Raw genomic sequence first — 20796 nt, 5'->3', positions numbered from 1 at the left:
TAAAATAGGTCTGTGCCATTTGGCTTGTACTATGATGAGTGTATCTTCTTGCTGTCGTGTTCTCCGTAGCGATGTTGGTTTCTCATTTCGAACGCTTCACATAACTTTTCCATTATTTTTTTTTACACTAATGTTAAGTAGTCTCTTTGCCCAATATAAGGACATATAAACTAAGAGACATTAGAATCGTAAGTCTGAAAAGTATCTTACGTGTTAATATGGGAAATTATCCTGCCACATTATAACCAACTGTCAGTAATTCAATGCCATTTTAATCCATTAAATATTTAGGAAGCCCGGTAAACACTGCGGGTGGCGGGGGGGAGCCCCTGGGGTCTCAGGTGGGCGGGGCGGCACTGAGGCGGGGCTGGGCACAGGCTTGGCTGTGGAGGGGTCCCTGGCAGGTGGGGAGCCTTTGAGGAACTACAGGTGAAAGGCCAGTGTAGGCCGGACAGGCCAGTGAAAGCCTGATGGGCAAGTTACTGTTTGCTGAGGTAAATGGGGAGTCATTAGAAATGGAGCCCAGTATGATTTTTTATGCAGAAACCATAGAAACTATTGGAGAATATTTTTGATGACTTGGTTCTTCTTTGTATTAGTTGGGACTCGTGATGGTAAGTGATAAAAAGCCAATTTAGGGGCGCCTGGGTGGCGCAGTCGGTTAAGCATCCGACTTCAGCCAGGTCACGATCTCGCGGTCCGTGAGTTCAAGCCCCGCGTCAGGCTCTGGGCTGATGGCTCAGAGCCTGGAGGCTGTTTCCGATTCTGTGTCTCCCTCTCACTCTGCCCCTCCCCCGTTCATGCTCTGTCTCTCTCTGTCCCAAAAATAAATAAACGTTGAAAAAAAAAAATTTTTTTTAAAAAAGCCAATTTAAGCTACCTTGGGCACCGAGAAAGTTTATTAGATGATGAAGTGCCAAAATGGGTTAAATATCTAAGGGGGCGTGAATGGCAGGAGTTCACGTGTGCCTCAAGGACACCCGGATCCAGAACCTGAACACTCACCAGGATGCAGTTCCGTCCTGCCTGGGCTTCCCTTGGTCCTCGTTGTGGGCAGATTCTCTACTTGGGTGCATGGTCACCGGCATCATCCAAGCTCACATCTAGTGGCTTCAGCCAGCAGAGAGAGAGGTGTCCTCTTGTCCCAAGCTTAAAAATCTTGGGAACAGCTGGCTTGAGTTGCCCAGGCTGGGTTAGGAGCGACCCTGGATATTGAGCTGTGGCCAGAGGACTAAAGCAGAACATGGCAGCTCCCCGGCCCCCCGGAAATTGTATTGACAGAGCAAAGCACAGCAGCCTAAGACAGAGCTAACCCACCCACCACTCTCCTCCAGGGAGGCAACCCAAATCAGCTGCAGCCAGAGGCTACTTACTATTTTTGCCATTGCTCTACTTAAAATAGAAAAGACAAAAATGTAAGCAGACGCTTCGGCTAAGTTGCTTGGGTGAGCTGAGCTTCTGGAGTCTCTCTGTATCTCTGTGTCTTCCTACATGAACATCCTGAGTTGTAATTGCTCTATAGAATTATCTTCTACTTCTAAGGCAGTTCAACCAACTGGTTCCAAAACCGGCATACTGCGTCAAAGATCAATTTTGAAACCAATTGTGAACAGGAAGGCGGAAGACACATTTAGAACCATAATTTATTACTTAAACCACATGGGATAAATTCTGTCGTCTCAAGAAGGGCATGGGGGGGAGGGGTACTAGTACTTTAAAATCATAAAACTATTCCTTTTTCATCTTAGGACTATGAGAAACGGTTACGAGACAGAAATGTAATTGAAACCAAGGACCACATAGATCCCCATAGGGCCATGGTAGCCAAGTACCTCCAACAGGTAAGGAAAATCATTTTACAGAGTCCCCACCGGGGGAGCATAGCCAACACCCTAGGACTGGGGGGAGAGTGGTCTTTATTCTGCCGAGTTATCTATGGGATACTTAACTGTCACTTTTTTGCTCATAATTACAGATAAGAAATTAATTTGAACACGTGAAACACTAGGATGTATCTCAGCTTATTATCAGTGGTTATCTTACGTGGAGTATGAGTACAGGGGACACAATTTCTAAGTCGTGATTTTTCTCATATTTGAATGTTTGCATCATATCACCTTTGTAATGAAAAAGTTTTATGAGCCACGTACTAACTGCCCTAATGCACTAAAAACTTGAAATACCCGTTTGCCCTTCCTTCGTTTAGTAAATGTAACTTGTAGGAAATGCTACAGCCACTGCACTACGTTTTTCCCATCCAGTTGATCTACCCTGCAGCTCCTTAGAAAAAACAACTTATGACATTTCAGAGGCCCTCTATTTGAAGAATAATTAGAGGGGCGTCAGGGTGGCTCGGTTGAGCATATGACTCTTGATTTCGGTTCGGGTCACGATCTCATGGTTCATGGGTTCGAGCCCTGCTTTGGGCTCTGCGCCGACAGCACAGAGCCTGCTTGGGATTCTCTCCCCCTCTCTCTGCCCCGTTTGCACTCTCTCTCTCTTTCAAAATAAATAAACTTTAAAAAAAATAAAGAATAACTAGAAAGTAAACCAGTCTAAGGGTGCCTGAGTGGCTCAGTCAGTTAAGCATCTGACTCCTGGTTTCAGCTCAGCTCACGATCCCAAGGCCGTGGAATCAAGCCCCATGTCTGGCTCAGTGCTGAGTGTGGAGCCTGCTTGGGATTCTCCCTCTCTGTCTCCCTTACTCTCACTCTCTCTCTCCCCTCTGCTGCCCCTCCCCCTGTTTGCACTCTCTCTCTAAAAACAAATTAAAAAAAAAAAAAAAAAAGTAAATCAATCTGAATAGAGGAAGAACTCCAGAATCTGAAATGTGTGTGCTTCAAGATCGGTCCTATTTTTTGCAATTATTCATTCATTCTGAAAAATTCCACTGTCATCCACCAGGAAATTTCCCAGGTTCCAAGAATAGAGCAGTGAACAAAACAGAAACCCCTGTGCCTTAGGGAGCTTACACTAACAAGCAAAGCGGGGTGATTTATAGGGGAAGAGATCAGCGCTGGGGAGGAAAGGGCAAGTGTGCTGGGACAACTGAGGTGACATCGGGTGAACACTCAAAGGGGTTTAGGGAGTGACCTGTGAAGTCTATGTGACAGGAACATTTTAAATAAAATACACGTTTGTCCTCAGGTTAGAGAATCAGTGATCAATCGTTTCCTAATTGCAAAACACCATTTTCTTCTTTCGGATTTGATAGTAGAAGAAGAAGTTCCCAATATCAGGTAAAAGCAAACAAATCTTTCGTTTCTTATAAAAATTACTTTCATTGTATTATATGAAAATTTTCACGTAAATAGAGAGTTCTTATCCTTGCATGGTATGCGCTTGGGCCCCCAGTATTGCTGGGAACCAGTAAAACGTGCTCGATGCCTCATGGTTACCTTAGTTGGGGGGGGTTTGTTAAGTCGCATGAGATGCTCTCCATCATGCCCAGTAGACACCATCTCACCTCCCAAGTCCACCTCACAGCCTTTGCCAGTTCCTTGCTGCCATCAGACCACGTCTGACGGCATTGCCCTCCCGCCCACGCTCCTGCCCTCCACCTCCCCTCGTCACACTGCCCCCCAGTCCCCCACACTAGACAGAGGGGGTGGCCGGGAACGAGCAGCCCCAGGTCGGGGGCTGGGGGGAGGCAGAGAGCTGCTGTGTGTTTGGTGAGGGGACAGGGGCAACAGGGAAAATGGAGATTTACATAGAAGTTGGGGATTGACTGCATTTGCTTGATTGATTTCCCTATTACTTAGAATAATCCTTACATGTTCTCAACTCAAGGTGGAAGCATAAAAGATGAAAAATAACTTTCTATACTGGTGGTCTTGTGTACCCCACTAACTTTCTGACCCTTTCTGTGATTAAATCTCTTGGTCTCCTAAAAAGGTGATTTCCTATCATGCGCTTCGTCTCCACCACCAAGCTGGGAAGGAGACAAAAAATGTCTATGCATGGCAGTCCCTTTCTTGGACTTGGCCTCCGTCCATGTACAGAAGGAAGGGCTGTACCCACACAAATTCATGCAAACCCTCCCTCTTCATTCCAGGCCCAGAGTCCAGTCACTGTATTTTTTCAGTCATGAAACTTACACTTTAGAATAGATGATGATATTTCTTGCTGTTTTTTCCATTTCATTTCTTTCTTTTTTCTTTTTCTGCTTTACTTTCTGCATTAAGTTCTGAAGGCTCAGGGTATGTTCTTTCTTCTTTTAATTTTGGTTTGTTCTTAGTGTTAAACTAAGATGTTTCTATATTTAATGGTCCCAGCCGCCAAGATGTTCCCATGCTGACTCCTGGGAGGGCAGCCAAGTGTCCTGAGAAAAGGGGAGAAGTTTCGACAAAGGGAAAGGATGTGCCACGTTAGGACCCCCTGGCAAAGGTGTCCCTCTGAGGTCCCCAAGTTTGGGTTAGGTGGGTGTCCTGGCAGACTGATTAATAAGACAGGTTTCAGTGGCAAGAACATGAACCTTGAGGGCATTATGCTAAGTGAGATAAATCAGACAGAGAAAGACAAATACCGTATGATCTCACTTCTATGTGGAATCTAAAGAAGCCAAACTCCTAAACACAGAGTAGAACGGTGGTTACCAGTGGCTAGGGGTTGGGAGAATCGGGGAGATGTTGCTGGAGGCTTACAGACTCGCAGCTGGTAGATAAAAAAGCTCCGGAGATCTCAGGCACAGCAGGTGAATATAGTCAGTAATGTATCATACACTTCAAAGTTACTAAGTGTCTAGATCTTAATTGTTCTCCCCACAAAAAAAGAAATGATAATTATGTGATGTTCTAGAGGTGTTAGCTAACACCACGGTAGCAGTCATATCCCAGTATCTAAATATATCTATGCCTGAAATTTAGTCATTCGTTCTATGTCAACTATATCTCAGTAAAAATAAATTAACAACACTAAAATGTAGATAACAAGTCACACACAGAAAAAGTTTTACGGTATCACTGTCCTCACTCTCTCTTTTTTTTTTTTTTTTTTTTTTGGATGGGGGAAAGACAGCTATTTTTCATACCTTTACATTATGTTAACATGTGATGGGTCTGCTCTCGTTTTAAGTGAGTTAGAGATAAATATATGTAAGTATTTTTAAAAGAGGAAGAAGCTGGCTGTTTAGTCAGACTGACCAGAGTTGGAACCCCAGCTCTCCCCCTGGGAGCCTTCAGCAAATCCTGTCACCTCCCAGACACCTGTCACCTGTCACCTCCCAGAAGCCTCCAGTTACTTCATATGAGAACTGGGGTAAAGGTTCTACTTGTCAGGATTAGAAATATTCTGCGTATGGCACCTCGCACTCTGCTTGATCATAGAAGGTGCTGGTAAACAGCAGTTGCTCTGTGAGACAGAAGATCCTGGGAACAAGCAGGAGCCCCTCGGGAGCCATCCCCCCACCCAACTCCAAGGCTGGCATGTGTCCCTTGGAAAGAGGCCGCTGGTCAAGCAGGGGAGGCAGAGAAGCGAGAGCCGGCTCTGTGCAGCTGGCCTTGTCCCCTGGCGATGGGCACGGTAATGTCAGCTTGCGGATACAAAGTGACCTCTGTGCTTCTGTTCAGCCTCCGGGCCGGCATAGAATTACCTGCTTCGTGGCCCTTTCTCCCACCACGATTCCCCGGCAGTGCTTGTGTCCTCCCGGAAGTGTTTACGGGATTCTGCCTCAGTGAGAGGGAAGGGATGAGGGGGCTCCTCCTGCCCTTGCCCTTCCACTGCCGTCGTGCCACGGTCATCTTCCCAGCAGCCACCATTTTAGGGCATCCAGCAAGTGCTAGACCAGGGCAGGGGTGCTCTGCAGACACCCCCTCACTTTATCCTCTCTGCAACCCCAGAAGGGAGGTATGATTATCCCCATTTTACAGATGAGGAAACAGAGACGTAAAGAGGTGAGGAAATTTGCCCAAGGTCAAAGAGCAGACCCAGGAGTCCCCCCGGGAAGTGCCCTGGGGCTGAGAGGGAGCACCCCTTCCTGCTGTGTGGCTGGGCCCCTGGGGCAAGGAGAGCAGGAGAGCACCTGCACAGTTGAGGGGGAGGGACCCGAGAGGAGCAAGGCAGAGCACGAGGCGGAGGGGCCCGAGCACACTTTTCTTCCTCTGATCGGTAGCAGCTGAAATCTGTCTTAGTGATCCACCCCAGAGGCTCTCCCCAGTCTCGGGAGAATTCCTCGGCGATTTCCACCCTCCTTAAACAGACAAAAGAGTTTTTCAGGGGCCTTTGAGGGACCTAAGGGGAGAGTCTGGGAAGCTGTCTCACAACTTTCCAGATCTTTCTTTTCCTTAGAGTCCTAATCCTGTTCTGTAATCATTAGCATTTTGGGGCTAAGCCTTTTCAAGCTGGCAGAACAAAAGCGACCACTGAGGCCAAGGAGAAAAGGCCGGAAGAAGGTGACGGCCCAGAACCTGTCCGACGGAGACATAAAGGTGCTGGTGAACATTATCCGGGCTTATGACATTCCTGTGAGGAAGCCGACAGCAAGGTGAGAGCCGTCCAGACAGCCCTGGGATGGAGAGGACAGGGTCCCCGCTGAGTGGTTCACTTCTCTATAGCACGTCCGCTCCCACCTTTAACGCAGTCACTGTTCTGTCCAGGGATGGGGGGAGGTCTTCCGGAAGCCAAAGCCCTGTCGGTTGCAAGTCATAGACCAACTCAGTCAATTTAGGCTCAAGAGGGGATTTATTGTGTCTCAAAGAACTCAAGGTTAAGAGGCACAGCTGGGGGCGCCTGGGTGGCTCAGTCTGTTAAGCGTCCGACTTCAGCTCAGGTCATGATCTCACGGTTCTTGGGTTCAACCCTGCATCAGGTTCTCTGCTGACAGCTCAGAGCCTGGAGCCTGCTTCTGATTCTGTGTCTCCCCGTCTCTCTACCCCTCCCCTGCTCATACTCTGTCTCCCTCTGTCTCAAAAATAAATAAAAAACATTAAAAAAAATTTTTTTAAACAAGAGGCACAGCTGAACTACACAGTGGACCATAAAGATTGGGGTGGCTCTTCTGAGGCCCCGTGGTCTCTGTTGCTCACTTCCTTCTGTGGGTTTGCTTTATTCTTCTCCCTGTGAGGGAAGCCATCCATTCAGCCAGGGTACCGTCCACAAGCATCAGCGTCTCAGGAGAGAAGCTGAGGGTTCTAACTTGTGTCAGGTGTTGACCCATGGTCTAATCACCTATATAACCAGAGAGGCAGGGTCCCCAGGCCCAGCCCTGAAGGTGGGGAACAGTTCTCAGAGAAGCGGGTGTGAGCAGGGCAGATACCCGAAAGGTGTTATGTCCTAGGTTCTGAACATACACCCTGTGAACATAAAAATGTGACTTCCCCTTAATCTGCTCTGAGAAATGAGGGATGCCTGCTGTGTTCCACGACACTGGGGCACAGGGCGACCCCTCAACCAGAGTAAGGTGAGCCTGAGTTTCTTATCCCCTTAGAGAACAGAGATGAGCAAGAATTAAAGAAAGAGTGGCTCTGGTCTCGTGAAGTAAGAAGGAGCCAGAATTAAAACTTGGATCTGCCGGTGCACCTGCCAGTGTAAGGAGGGAGGCTGCGCTTTCTTGCCCATTCGTCGGGTTCCAGACATTACGCTAAGCCTCTTTCGTGTGTATTATGTCACTTGCTTCTCGCTACGATTGCTGTCTCCATTTTAAGACAGGGCAAATGTCTGGGTGGCTTGTCCAGGGTCATCGAGCTCGGTCTGATCCACAGAAGAACACCGTTCTGGCCTGTGGCATTTTCTTTCCTCCCCAGGGTCTTCCCGTGAAATTGATTCCCCCATCCAGTCTTTGCCCTATTGTTTTACTAAGTCTTCCCCCCGTCACAGAACATCTGACGTCACCCACTGTTCCCAGCATTTGGTCACTAGTAAGTGTACATTCAAGCTCTTGAATCTCCGAGGAGCCACAGCCCAACCCCTTCACCTTGATTACGTCACGGCTCAACCGTGGGGAGTAAAGCTGTCTTTTAAAATAACGTACAGGTGTTTCTCTTATCTTTGTCTCTGTAGAATTTTTTTTTACTTTTCTTAAGTTTCTTTATCTGAGAGAAAGAGAGAGAGGGCAGGGGAGAGGCAGCACAGAGCCTGACACGGGGGCTTGAACTCAGAAACCGTGAGATCGTGACCCGAGCCGGAACCAAGAGTCAGACACATAACTGACTGAGCCACCCAGGCGCCCCTCTACAGAATACCTTTTAAGTGTTAAACCATTTCATTCAAATTACAAGGAAGCTTAGTTGATCCTCTGTGCTCTACATTTCAGTGTAGGCTCATCCAGACAGCTCAGATATCAACTCGTGCATGAAGCCCACCTGAATCTTGACCCTCTACCCTTGCATCCAACTGAATAGGATTTTTTCTTCTTCATCCCCCTCTCTGTACTCTGATGGCTCGCGCCCATCCCTATGGGCTAATGTGTATCCCACTGTACTGTGATTATTTCTTTACGTGTCTACCGGCCATTTTAGTTGGAGCCGCAGTGTGTCTGATTTGTCTTTGCAGCTCCAGAGTCCAACACAGGGCCTCAAATACAGTGGGCACTTCACAGATGTTTCTGTAATGCTGTAATCGATGGGGTTCCAGAAAGAAAAAGGGTTTCTCTGGCAGCTGTTGTGTTAAATAATCTACTCTTATTGTCTCGTGGTTTGTCCGAAACTCTTATCTGGGAAAAGGTTAGACAGTTTGGTAGAAAGAGACAATTTCTACTTTGCCTGGTAATGAATATGAAATACTTGGTAAGTCATAAACTTCAGTACAAATATGCAGGTGCATTGTTAGCATGAGGGGAGTGGTGGCTGGGAGAGACCCTCCGGAGGTGACCTTTGTTTCTTTTTGTTAAGAATCCCAAAAGGGATGGGGCGCCTGGGTGGCTCAGTCGGTTAAGCGCCAGACTTTGGCTCAGGTCACAACCTCACAGTTCGTGGGTTCGAGCCCTCTGTCAGCCTCTGTGCTGACAACTCGGAGCCTGGAGCCTGCTTCAGATTCTGTGTCCCCCTCTCTCTCTGCCCCTTCTTGGCTCACACTCTGTCTCTGTCTCTCAAAAGTAAATAAACATTAAAAAAAAAAAAAAAGAATCCCCAAAAGGAAAGAGGGCAAGACCCATAGATCCTAACTCTAGCTAGGAATCTCTGAGTGTCTCTTTCCCAGAGAGGCATAGCAGGGCCTGGAGAGAGGGTCTTACTGAGGATAGGTAGCTCGAGGTTACTGGAGAGCGCAGGGTCACAGAGAATGCAGTGGGAGGGGAACTGGACGAGATGGGGCAGACTGGCCAGGGAGCTGAAGATTCGGCCACTCAGTTCCCAGAGGAACTGAGGCTCTCTCTTGTTGGGGGACAGATTCCTCACTAGGGCACCCCCTGGGAGAGGAGTGGGTGGAGAGGACCCTTTTCTCCGTTCTGACCAAACATGCAGGCCTAGCGGTGGAAGAAGCTTTCTGAGGTGTCAACAAACTTAAGAAAATATCTGTCACCAGAGCCATAGGTCTTCGGAGAAGCCACCTTGCTGAGTATCTCATTAGACCTTTCTTGTCATTAATTTCTGTCATACATTTTCCCTCCTAGCAAATTCCAGCAGCCATCAAGGTCTTCAAGGACTTTCAGCGAAAAGCATGCTGCCTCCCCAACCACACACAGCCCAACCCACAGTGCTGACTACCCCCTCGGCCAGGTGAAATACCTCAATTCTGGGTTTCTGCTTAGAAGCTTGCCCCTTAATAATTGCCTACAAACTTTATCATCTCTTTTCCGCTTCATTTTCTTTGGAAACATACTCTTTGGTAAACATATTCTACCTCTGCTAAGAACAAAATAATTCAGCTAATTGTTCTAGACTCTCATGATCCGCTCTTGTGTTTAAGGTTTTAGTACGTCCTTTTGTAGAAGTTTCTTTTCAACGAACGATTTGCCACACAACTACAGCTGAAGGACCAAACCCCAGCTGGAATGAAGAACTTGAACTTCCATTTAGGTGAGCCTATTTTCTTCTTTAGGGAACTATAGGATATTTTGAAGAAATGTGAGTAAAATGGAGCCCCGGGGGGAAAAGGCCACAGTGAAAGGTTCTACAGGAGCCTGACACTGAGTCCCATTCTGTTGCTCTTGTACCACAGGGGACTCCGACCAAGACTAAAATGGGAAAATGCCCAACTTTTGAAACTCGGGTTCATTGTTGGGACACGCCCATGCCTCTCCAGGCTCTGGCTTTTTGTAGCCCTAAGTTTCCCATTCCCTTGACCCCCTGGCCCCTCCACTGCTTTTCCTTTGTTCCTCGTCCCCCTGACTCTGGAAGCTTCAAATAACCTCTCCAGTCTGGCACTCCCTATTTTCCATAATTACGCTTTCTTCCTCGCCAGAAATAACACATAGGGATTTAAAACTTTAATTAAATGATTTTAGATATTTAAAAGACTCCTTATTTCAGACCTTGACGCTTCCTTAGAAATTACCATTCTACTTTTACAGCAATCAAAACCCACAGGTGGAAGTACCATAGAGACAGAGCAAGGCTTAGAGCCAGTTCGGTCAGAAGAGAGGGACACGCACCACTATTATGCATAGAAGAAGCATAAAGAAGGAGAAAACGTAAAGGCAAAATGCTTGACAAAATACGCGCAGTGGCCCGGTCTTGAGCCGTGCCACAGAGCAGCCAGCTTGGGCCAGGCCCGGACTCAGAGCAGCGACAGTACAGGAGAGGAACCTCGTGCCCGCACCGCGTTTGGTTATCTGTGGGGAAAGTGCGTGGGAGGCAGGTACCGTTCAACCAGCCATATGACACTAGGAGGTCTATGACTGGGGAATGGTCTGCCGGAGAAGCATCTTCTACAGCCCAGTTGCTTAGGAAATCTGCATCCCGGCACGGGTGCCAGCTGGAGACTTTGAACGTAGCCTGTCCCCCGAGCCAACCCAGCTGTGGCCAGCTGGCTCCTGGCAGAGCTCACCACGCAGGTTGGGGGGATGACGGGAGACTCGACGGGACAAACCAGCAGATGGGGGGGCAGGGGGCGGTATCTCTCTGCGCGGGGCCTCTAGTCTAGTGCCCCTTCCACTCGAGTATAGGGATTATGTTATCGCATCCCAGGATAAAGAGAAATACTCGAGGTGAAATCACGGCTTTTAATCCTCATATCTATGCTCATATTTGGGTATTTTTCCCACTGTGAGATCTGAGTGCTCGTTGCTTCCATTTTGCCCATGTTCATAGTCTCGGGTCACGTGTCCCCATTTGCAGGGCCCCCAATGGAGACTACAGCACAAGCGGTTTGCAGTCAGTGAAAGATGACGTGTTCATTAACATTTTTGATGAAGTGCTCTATGATGTCCTCGAGGTGAGTTCACAGTGTTGAGGAGGACGTCTGCACTCATTTTCATGCCCTCCACTCATTGTAAGTCCCTACCTCATTTCCCATCTCTGTGGCGTTTGAAATGTTTGAAACTTGACATGTATAAACGGGAAAAGGAAAAGGGAGGGAGGGAACTAGCTTTCTTATTTTCAGCTGAGTGTCCGCTACCTTCCAGAAATTGCACTGGGTGCCTAGCATACATGGTCTTAATTCTAGAATAACTTTGTGAAGTAGGCTGTTAAATCTCCAATATAGCGGGGCGCCTGGGTGGCTCAGTCGGTTAAGTTATCGATTCTTGATCTCAGGGTCTTGAGTTCAAGCCCACGGTGGGCTCTGTGCTGGGCGTGAAGCCTACTTTAAAAAAAAAATTAGTAATGGGGAAACTGAGGTTCAGAAGGGCCAAGTGACATCGTTAGCGTCACTAAATGATTGACTGAAGCAGAATGTGACTTAGGGCTGCCTAACCTAGCTCACGTAGTTTCAGCTAAACCTCCGCTACCTTCCTGTGGCCACGCTATTCAAATGTGAGGCTGAAGTTCTTAAACAATTACTGCCTCCCACCTTCCTTCAGGATGACCGTGAAAGAGGAAGTGGAATCCACACCCGTATTGAGAGACACTGGTTGGGATGCGTGAAGATTCCATTTAGCACGATATATTTCCAAGCCAAGGTAAGCACCGAAAGCCAGAATTCCATGGGAGTGGGGAAGGGCTGTGTCCATTTTTCCTATTACAGCTTTCTTGGCAGGTCTGTGCCCTCCACACTGAGGGAGCCTATATGCAAGTCGTTGTCAGAAAGATAAAAAGCCGTCGATCTTCTGTCATATTTGCGTGGCTTATTAAACATCGATCTCCCTTGGAGGTAGTAGTTAATGTAGGGCTGTTCCATTCTGAGAATTTTTCTGTCATTTAAATAGAAGTGAGGCAGAAGGTGGGACAAAGTGGAAACTTGTCAAAATGACAAAAGTGGAGTGGATGGACGCCAGAAACGAACTTGAAGGGAACAAGCAGGACAGTGATAGTCCATTGAATCAAGTGCATTCTATTAATGTTTCTAGAGTCCTCGCTATTTCAAACATGAAAAATGGTTAGCACAATCTCATTCAGCTGAGACGCTCTTCTTCGGAGTCTAATGATTTTGCTTAAGGGGACCCATTAGGTTAACAACTCTTGAATGATTTAGTAGCTCCAATCTGGGACAGTGAGAGATTCTGAAATGGCTTTAATATCCTGGTATTAAATCCATGGCAACAGGAGGCTTTGAGCCGCAAGACTGTAGCTAATCTCACACGGCGACAGAGGGAACGGTTTAATTCCACACGTGGCGACCACACAGAGCAAGTGTCGCCTGGGCCACACAGTCTCCAGCAAGCCTGGGGCTTGGATCGGTTGGAATTTCCAAGATAATTGGAATTGCAGTTCTCCCCCTAGACAAAGGGACAGTCTACAGGTGACGCTTCAGTGATGTGCTGGCCAAAACATTTTCGTGTCCCTCTTTGAATAGATTTTATTTTATTTTTTTTTTTCTGAAATTTATTGACAAATTGGTTTCCATACAACACCCAGTGCTCATCCCAAAAGGTGCCCTCCTCAATACCCATCACCCACCCTCTCCTCCCTCCCACCCCCCATCAACCCTCAGTTTGTTCTCAGTTTTTAACAGTCTCTTATGCTTTGGCTCTCTCCCATTCTAACCTCTTTTTTTTTTTTTTTTTCCTTCCCCTCCCCCATGGGTTCCTGTTAAGTTTCTCAGGATCCACATAAGAGTGAGACCATATGGTATCTGTCTTTCTCTGTATGGCTTATTTCACTTAGCATCACACTCTCCAGTTCCATCCACGTTGCTACAAAAGGCCATATTTCATTTTTTCTCATTGCCATGTAATATTCCATTGTGTATATAAACCACAATTTCTTTATCCATTGAATAGATTTTAAATGGAAACAAAAAAATTAAGAGCGCATCAGTTTGTAAACCAAAGTGCCATGTTATCCGGCAATGCTGAATTTCACACCTGGAAGGGTACTCGGAGGTAACTGCTCCAAATCCCTTCTGGATAAATGAATCTCCTTTACTGCATTCTGGTAATATCCATACTCTGTTTGAGTGCCCCTAGAAACGGGGAACTCACGACTTCATGAGGCAACTTGCTCTCTTTGCCATAGCTCTCTGCTACAGATTTCTTCCCTGAACTGTGCCATAATCTGTGCATCCCTATCCATAGGTCCTGGTTTGGAGCTACACATAACAAGTAGAATCCTGACTCACTAATAATAGTAGGAATAACTATACTTGTCACATATTACATGCCATTACCTGCTAGTCTGTATGTCACCTCATTTAATCTCACAACAACCCAATAGGCTTTACTGTCGCCATTTTACAGATGATGAAACAAGCCTCGCGAGGTGAAGTCACTACTCAAATCCCAAAGCTTACAGGATTCACTTTTACCAACTTCCCACAATGCTCACATTGCTTATCCCTGGGGAATGAGATTGGTAGAGGGAGAGAGAACGATTCAATGTTTGGGTTTATCCATTTCAATGTTACTTCTGAGAGTGATGTTATTACATTTGTCATTTAAGTTTTCTCTGACTCCAAAGCTCGTACCCTTACGTGTACCTGCAGGGGACATTTGGCAGTATCTGGAGACATAACTCGTTGTCACAGCTAGCGGGGGAGCCATTGCCATCTTGTCTGTGGAGGTCAGGGATGCTGCCAACCCCCCACGATGCAAGGACAGTCCCCCCACAGACAGTCAGGCCCCAAATATCAACTGTGCCCAGGTTGAGAAACCCTGTCTGAAGTCCTTGCACCAAGTATTTGGAGATAGTGCCCGTTGCTTCCTGGGTCATCAGATGTGCTCCATTCTTTCAGGTGCACTTTGTATGGCTTGTTTTTGTATCCTTGTCCCTGTACTCTCTTCACCTGCCTGGGTGCAGGATTCAGGGGAAAGCACCGACATAAGGAGGAAAATAAACAACAGCTCACTTAATTCCTCACTGGAAGGCATAGTCACTGAAAGTTGAACTTCTTTCTCTATTTCTTCTGAGACATAAATGCCGCTAAAGACTGAAATGAAAACCGGATTCTCCGTAAGTCGGTGAATTTCAAGTTCCAGCCCTGAATAGTTGTGTAGCCCTAGACAGTCTTTAATAAACTTATTGTTGGGCTGGCTAGGCCAAAAAGAAAAGTCCTGTCTTTTGGAACCTCCACAGAAGCCAGGTCAGTTTACATGAGTGGCTTGTAATGCATTAAGCCCACATGTATCGAGCACCTGCTGGGTACACAAAGCGCTGCTCTACGTTGGGAAAGGGTGATAGAATCGTGGGTGAACTATAATCCTATTCATGGAGAGAAATCTGGTATCTGGAACAAAGTGATGGATGTGCATACAACTAGAAGGTCTGCAGAATGTGTCATGGTAATAGCAGAAGAAACAAATTTGATGTGAGGCTGCTAGTGATTACAAAATAATTCACAAAGGAGATAACATCTGGCCTGAGCCTAGAAAATAGAATTAATACTCTGAAAGGGGGGATGAAAAGCTGGGGCATTCCAGAGAAAGGGAATGGCTTCTGGCCAACGCTTACTGAGCACTGAGCATACGCCAGGCATTTTTCTTAGTATTTTACATCTGCTCATTCCGCACACGTAACCACCCTACAAATGGGTACTATTATTGTCTCTATAAATGCACAAGCTGGGACACTTGGAGTGTAATCCAGGATTGGAACCCAGGTGACATACTGTCACATCAACCTGAGTAGCTGGTACGTGCTCTGCTGAACTGGGAAGAGGCAGGGATGTAGAGAGAGCTCAGGGCGACATGCCCAGAAGGATGGGGTGAGCCTCGAATGCCAGTCTGAGCAGTCTTTGTTGGATTCATCGGACAGTGAGGAGTTGACACTTGCCTTTGAACTTGGGTTGGAAAACCACCAGGGTGTTTACCAAGTCATGTGTTGTTCACAGATTGATGGGACATTTAAAATAGACATTCCCCCCGTTCTCCTGGGCTACAGTAAGGAACGGAGCATGATTATCGAGCGGGGTTTTGACTCCGTGCGAAGCCTGAGTGAAGGCTCCTACATCACCCTGTTCATCACCATGGAGCCTCAGCTGGTTCCCGGGGAGTCGGTTCGAGAAAAGGTAACCCTGCTTCCACTTTAAAATCGCACGTCTGATGTTCACGAGACACGAGGAATGCTTGCTATGCTTTTATAAACGCAGAAGCCATGGCCCAAGCAGAGGTCTCCTTGCCAAAGTTTCCGTTCACTACCTTTTCGGTCTGGACAAAATGAGGGGAGATTGTGGATTCGTGTTTCCATTGAGCTGATCATTAGATTGATCAACAACTTAAAATTTCAGGCAACTGTAACACATGCTCCAGGTGTAGAAGAATTTTCTTAAAGGAAGAAAAAAAGCAGACTACTCTTTTATCTTGACATTTATTGGCAAGCGTGCCGAAATACATTTCCATGTCTGACCTCACATCCCTGGTTGTCCTGTGTGTTGAATCAATTTATAGCATCGTAAGGCTAGGCGACCTTCAGGGGTCACCTCATTTCAGTGCCTTCAGATACAGTAGAGCACAAATACTCTAATTCTGGATGGCTCTAGAACAAAGAGTTTCCAGAACTTCCATTTGTTAGCAACTATTTACCAACCCTCATAGCTGGGAGACACTTTCTTAATATAACTTGCTTCTGCAGCACTGATGTGCACTGTCCTCATTGGTTTGGGGAGAAAGTTACTGATCATGACCTCTTAATACCATAATACAATAACCACCACCACCACCATCATGTACTGAGTTTTTACTCTGTCCTCGGCCCCGTGTCGGATTGTTGACGCACATTCTCTCTTAATACTCACAACTGTAGTGTATGGTGGGGTCTCGGATTGAGACATGAGGAAAGTGAGGCTCAACCCTCCAAATTCACCCAGGCAGGAAATGCATTTATCAATTAAATGTCTGTCTGACTCAAAATCATATATATTCAACAAATATTTACTGCTGATGTGACAAGCATTTTTCAGGTACTGGGAATACAGCAGCCTAGAAAAGCAGCTAAAAAATTCCACAGAGCTCACGTTCATGTGTAAGCCCAGCATGTTCCCTCCTAAACTAACCTGCATGGATTCTCATGATGATTCTTTTGTTTATCCGTTGTAATCAACACTCAGATGGAGAATGGGGAAATGAGCACATTCCTCTGTTTCTTTTTCAGCACTACAGTCTGGTTCACAGAGACACATACTATTACTATTCCCCTTTGTGACGATTATTAGAAAAATAAATCTACGGAAATTCAAATTAATCTTACATGCTAGCCTCTGTCACTAAAGCTGTGACAAATATGGTCTCTAGAAAACATGCCAGATAGGAATGCAAGCTGGTACAGCCACTCTGGAAAACAGTGTGGAGGTTCCTCAAAAAACTAAAAGTAGAACTACCCTACCACCCAGCAATTGCACTACTGGGTATTTACCCATGGGGTACAGGTGTGCTGTTTTGAAGGGACACATGCACCCCCATGTTTATAGCAGCACTATCAACAACAGCCAAAGTATGGAAAGAGCCCAAATGTCCATCGATGGATGAATGGATTAAGATGTGGTATATATGTACAATGGAGTATTACTCAGCAATCAAAAAGGATGAAATCTTGCCATTTGCAACTACATGGATGGAACCGGAGGGTATTTTGCTAAGCAAAATTAGTCAAAGAAAGACAAATATCATATGACTTCACTCATACGAGGACTTTAACAGACAAAACAGATGAACATTAAGGGAAGGGAAATAAAAATAATATAAAAACAGGGAGGGGGACAATGCATAAGAGACTCATAAATATGGAGAAAAGAGGGTTACTGGAGGCGTTGTGGGAAGGGGGATGGGCTAAATGGGTAAGGGGCACTAAGGAATCTACTCCTGAAATCATTGTTGCACTAGATGCTAACTAATTTGGATATAAATTTTTTTAATTAAATTTTAAAAAAAGAAAGAAAACATGCCAGAATATATGCATTTCAAAATATTTCTAGGAAGTGAAACTTATATTCTGGATGGTTTTCTTTATGTGTAAACTCAAGATAAAAGCCAACAAGCATGTTTACACAGAAAAATGCTCCCAGACAAAAGATGATTTTGCTATTTCCATGTATTCTTAACAGAGGAAAAAGCACCCCATCTGGAGGTGAGCTTCCAAAACCCGGGAAAGCAGTCTGTCTGTGACTGTGGCTGAGAGGCTGAAAACCAGAGGCTTCTTAGCACCCGACGCCCTTTCGGGGCACTAACCCCCCTATCATGGTTCTGAGCTCCGAGACAGGACGCCCTCCCTGAGTCCTGCAACCTTCCTGCCTCCAGCCAGGTAACGAGGCTGTCTGCTGCTGCTTTCAGTGGCATTTCACTGCCCCTCTGTGGCTGTGCGGAGCATTTCTCTTATGCCTCTGAAATGAGGGCTTAAGAATCCCCGTTGGAGGACAGGTTCTTTGCTGCTATTTGATAAGGAAGGCATGTGGACTGATGCCCCCTGATGTCCTAAACACACAGTGGCAGAAAACACTACTCAGTGATTTCCCCTGCAGATTATTCGGGAAAGAGAAGCTCTCGCCTGAAGATAACAGAGGCCAGAACCTTGAATTGTTTTTCCACTTGCCAGCAACTTCCAGGGATTAGGAGACTGGAGTCTCCCTTCCGTCATCCCATAGGGAACCGTTCCATAGGACTTCTTAGAGGGATTTACTCATGGAATTTTCTTAAGATGCAGTAGCAACTCCTCAAACTCCTACTGTAACTACTTTACATTGTCTTGATAAAAGTTAAGTTTTTAAGAGTAGATTTTTTTCTGTTAATAAAGTCTTCCTCTCATTTCTTTCTCCTTTCTTGCCTCTGATAGATGAGTGACGTACTTAAAAAGGTATACCAAGCATTTTGTTTTACATTTGTTGGTCAGTAGTTCTAAGGCTTCTAATTAGCTGCTTTTTGTCTGCTGCCACTTTGTGGAAGCTGCTGGATGCTAGTGTATGTGTGGTCCCTTGGCAACGAACCACAGATGTCTGAAGTTCCGTGAAGAATGTCCAGCCTTGTCTTTCAGCCCGTTTCGTTTGCTCAGATTCTTATTTAGCCTGGAATGTAGGAAGAGTCATGGTGTGAATGTCACCTCCATGCTGGGCACTATCTCCAGTTTCCAAGCCTATGAAATCCATGAGATGCTTCTTGCCGAGACGGCTGCAGCCCTGACGGTGACTTGTCATGGGTGGAGCTGTCTCAGTGTGGCTATTCAAGAGGATAACCACGCTTAAGTTTCAGTAAACACTGACAAGAACCTACAGGTCAAAAAAATAGAGCCAGTCAAGAAACTTCCAGGTTTCATTTTGAATCAAATACTGAATTTGTCAGTTAGTCCTTGATTTGTTTCATAATAAACCAACCCAAATTCTTTTGGCACTGAGCTTTCCCTTGGTACTTCTTAGATCACTAATAAAATGCCATACTCCTCCTTAAATCATTGTTTCACTCCATTAAATGGTATCCTGGTGGCCGAAGCAAGTATCAATGACCATTAAGAGATACTTATTTAAATGCTTACCTCGTGTATGCTCTGTGCAGAGAGGAACACAAAATGATTCAAACACGGGCCCTGCTCTCACAAAGCACTAGTTACATAGTCAAAACACACAACAGCACGTCCAGCTCCAAGTGGTAGAAAAAGGTTTCGGGGCGCCTGGATGTCTCTGTCGGTTAAGCGTCCAACTTTGGCTCAGGTCATGATCTCGAGGTCCATGGGTTCGAGCCCCACGTCTGACAGCTGCCTGTGCTGACAGCTCAGAGCCTGGAGCCTGCTTTGGATTCTGTGTCTCCCTCTCTCTCTGCCCCTCCCCCGCTCACACTATTTGTCTCTCTCAAAAACAAACATTAAAAAAATTTTTTTCAAAGAAAAGAAAAAGGTTTCGACACAGTTTTTTAAACTGGGAAGGCCAATATTCAGTACTGATTCCAGGTTTCTGTTGCTCTTTCTGGGCAATGCTTATTTGGCCTCTTAAGTATTCCTCTAGCACCTGTGTATTTAGAATCTCTGGGCAAGTATCTTAAGTACCGGATTGCTTATTAATGCATTCCTCTAGACTAGAAGTGGCTCGAGGGTACTGGTTCATATTCATTTATCCACAGTGCCTGGAACCTTTTAGATTCTCAGCAGATATTTTCCAAATAGTTGGGTGAGTAAGTAAATGAATGAGTTTAAAGGAAACCGAGTTGAATTCCACTGGGTGCTTTGTTTCATACCACCCTTGTTTCGTAATTTTTCATCTTTGTAAAGTTACAGTGATTTCTGGCATGACAATTCCGTCCTAGGAGTCTGTGACACGCCCATGCCAAAGTCTCGGAAGCTCGCCTTTTTCATTTGTTTATATATCCATCATAACCATACATTGGGCAGCTCCCACTATGCTCAGTGGTAGGTGGTACCAGATCAATCTGAGTCAGATGTTCGGATTCGGATCTCGGGGACACCCCGTGAGAGTATATAGGAGGCATCTGGAAACGTCTCCATCCTACGTCCTACCTAACCCCCACAACCACTACCCCAATTTTTCAGGATACGGAAATCAAATTAGAAACTGGAGCCACAGTCTAGCTCCAGTGTAACAGAAATCAAGAATAATTAGGATAGCCTAGATTCTATCTCAAGTCAGAAAAAAGTCACGGGTTGTCTTCCCATTCATTCACTCGACAATATTTGTTACACGCCTCCTATAGGTATTATGTGCCAGGTAGTATCCTTGGTACTGGAGATAAAAAAAAATAAGATCAAGGGGCACCTGGGTGGCTTAGTCGGTTAAACGTCCGACTTCAACTCAGGTCACAATCTCGCAGTTTGTGGGTTCGAGCTGCACGTTGGGCTCTGTGCAGACATCTCGGAACCTGGAGCCTGCTTCGGATTGTGTGTCTCCCTCTCTCTCTGCCCTCCCATGCTCATGCTCTGCCTCTCTCTGTCTCTCATTAATAAACGTTAAAAAAATTAAAAAAAAATAAGATAGAAACAAAACCTTTGACTTTAAGAATCTTATTCTATGGGGGAGACAGAGTAAACATATCAGTGGTTTTGAATGCTAATAATAATAATAATAATAAAGCAGAGTATGAGAAGGATAGCTGGGTGCATTTCCATTCTCAAAACGAACAGATTTTCAAGCACTGCCTAGAATCTAAATCCTACTTAAAAATTAACTTTCCTAATAAAATTTTATTTGAGTTTGTCCTGAAACACTGCAGAATATAAGCAACCATGCATATGTTTTTATACTAAGCAACAGAAATCTTGTAAAAATATTTAAATATCTGCTTTTGGCAAGCTATTTTTTAGTAATCACTTTCGGGGGAAAATTACAACATGTGTCTAAGGCAACTAGAATTTGTTCTGTTTCATCTGCTTTAAGTTACTACTAAAAGTCTGGGAATTG

General features: G+C 45.7%; 1 protein-coding gene across 10 annotated transcripts in view; it reads left to right on the top strand.

The window, feature by feature from the left end:
* Positions 1-20796, top strand: part of CC2D2A (coiled-coil and C2 domain containing 2A) — a 152808-nt gene that overhangs the window by 105276 nt on the left and 26736 nt on the right. For 3 of the 10 annotated variants that reach the window (XM_043572934.1, XM_043572927.1, XM_043572937.1), the window contains 10 exons: positions 1749-1841; positions 3148-3239; positions 4185-4199; positions 6314-6481; positions 9545-9650; positions 9841-9950; positions 11211-11307; positions 11894-11992; positions 15298-15474; positions 18231-18251. In XM_043572934.1, coding sequence (XP_043428869.1) covers positions 1749-1841; positions 3148-3239; positions 4185-4199; positions 6314-6481; positions 9545-9650; positions 9841-9950; positions 11211-11307; positions 11894-11992; positions 15298-15474; positions 18231-18251 — 978 coding nt within the window. The remainder of the gene's footprint in view (positions 1-1748; positions 1842-3147; positions 3240-4184; positions 4200-6313; positions 6482-9544; positions 9651-9840; positions 9951-11210; positions 11308-11893; positions 11993-15297; positions 15475-18230; positions 18252-20796) is intronic. The other 7 variants (XM_043572936.1, XM_043572932.1, XM_043572929.1 and 4 more) reach the window with 3 other exon arrangements.

Source organism: Prionailurus bengalensis, chromosome B1 (assembly GCF_016509475.1).
Source record: "Prionailurus bengalensis isolate Pbe53 chromosome B1, Fcat_Pben_1.1_paternal_pri, whole genome shotgun sequence".
NCBI lineage: Eukaryota > Metazoa > Chordata > Mammalia > Carnivora > Felidae > Prionailurus > Prionailurus bengalensis.
Note: the sequence above shows the minus strand (reverse complement) of the source record. Positions and strands in the feature narration are given on the sequence as shown.